Below are 1651 nucleotides of genomic sequence, written 5' to 3'. Positions count from 1 at the left end.
GGGGGGCAGTGGGAGTTACAGAGGCTGAACTAAGAATCTTACTACAGTTTGCAGAGTGGGAGCAGGGATGTAGCAGTGACTATGGGGATTGCATTGTGGTTTTCCATGCTAACATTTTGACAAGGCATTTCCTCAACAGTGTTTACACAAGAGGGTCTGAGAGTACTGTAAGGCCTCACAGCGAGCTCCGGGAGACACTCAAAACAGCTACTTTCACTGTGACTCAGCCATACCGATCTACAGAGGAGGACAGTCATATAAACAAAAGTACCACTGAACCACAGCTAGCTTTCATGCATATTTAAACACAGCCTTCGTCATCTTCAGTAGGTCTTTTTTTACACCCACAATCTGCTTTGAGGTGGCGCCATAATAACTGGCCCAGAAATGCTTTTTCAGTAAAACGTTTTCGAGTCTGACTCTTCAGTATAATTATGACATGATCACACGGTATATCAGCATGTAATCATACGTTATATAAATCATTATCACATAATCAGTCTGACAGACCTTTCATTGTTTGGTTACTGGTTTAAATCAGATCTTACCATTTCGCCCCCGCTTCCCTTTGGGCCCCTTGGTCCCTTGGAAAAGATGCGTAACAACATGAAAACATATCCAGCATTGTATCCCGATGTATATTTTACATACACTTGATTTAGCCCTTATCAGTTCCACAGTATTCGCTGATCATTGTGTTGTGATTGCGTCATTGTACAATTCTTGTTACACACGCACGCACACACTCATGGACGCACGGTGCACGCACATACACACACACACACACAAACACACACACACTCATGCACGCACACACACACACACACACTCTCACACACACATATATAAAGAAACCTACAGGTTTTCCCATTGGACCCATCGTTCCTTCAGGGCCTACAGGTCCAGAGAATCCCTGAAACACACAGAAGGGTTGAGTATGAATAAAAACATGTCTGTCTAAATTTATTAATTGGTATTATTTCACTAGTGGGGTTAGAATTCTAGCAGTATAGAAAGCACTGCTATGTGCTTACTGTTTCTATTTTAAATGACACTTACCAGAGTGCCCAATGGGCCTTTCGGGCCAGGGAAGCCTCTTAATCCCAAATCACCATTCGGCCCCTGTTTGAAGGAAACATAGGTCTTATCAATCCCTGTGTCATTATACCGGGACAATATACTTGAGGACTTATAGCAACACTAAAGCATTTTTTCCGCTTTGGTCCCCCTACATGTTAGAAGTAGAATTGTCCATTACCACTGTCATAATGTCTCATTCAAACTATCTACCCGATCTGGCAAACTTGCATAATGTAATGTGATGGACAATTCCACTTCCAACCTGTAGAAGGACGGATGCAGGAAAAGTGCTTTAGTGTTGCTTTAATAAAAAAAGGATATCTTATTTTCTTTGACTTGTTTGTTAGCTACTAAGTCTCTTACCATTGGTCCTGGAAATCCCTGTAAGCCAACCATTCCCAGATCCCCAGATTCCCCCTGCAAGCAGAAAAGACAATCACATCATTGCAACAAAAGAGCTTTGTGTTTTACACATTGACACACATTTGACATTTAGTACGCATTTGACAAACACATCATATGATAAGTAAAAGACTACACAATACAGTGTGCGTGAGTGTGTGTGTGTGTG

The 1651-nt window shown here is 41.9% G+C and overlaps 1 protein-coding gene and 1 long non-coding RNA gene across 2 annotated transcripts in view; one reads left to right on the top strand and one right to left on the bottom strand.

Moving 5' to 3' along the window:
• The window catches only part of col24a1 (collagen type XXIV alpha 1 chain), a 92609-nt gene that overhangs the window by 5517 nt on the left and 85441 nt on the right, over positions 1-1651 (bottom strand). Inside the window, exons 50-53 of the mRNA XM_032525635.1 lie at positions 1444-1497; positions 1060-1122; positions 860-913; positions 549-584 (exon numbers count right to left, since the gene is read on the bottom strand). Of these exons, the coding sequence (XP_032381526.1) occupies positions 549-584; positions 860-913; positions 1060-1122; positions 1444-1497 (207 nt within the window). The remainder of the gene's footprint in view (positions 1-548; positions 585-859; positions 914-1059; positions 1123-1443; positions 1498-1651) is intronic.
• LOC116695415 (uncharacterized) overlaps positions 1-1651 on the top strand; it is a 14901-nt gene that overhangs the window by 6225 nt on the left and 7025 nt on the right. The window lies entirely within an intron of this gene.

The sequence above is a fragment of the Etheostoma spectabile genome, chromosome 9 (genome assembly GCF_008692095.1).
Source record: "Etheostoma spectabile isolate EspeVRDwgs_2016 chromosome 9, UIUC_Espe_1.0, whole genome shotgun sequence".
Taxonomy (NCBI): Eukaryota; Metazoa; Chordata; class Actinopteri; order Perciformes; family Percidae; genus Etheostoma; species Etheostoma spectabile.
This window is presented reverse-complemented; position numbering and strand designations above follow the sequence as displayed.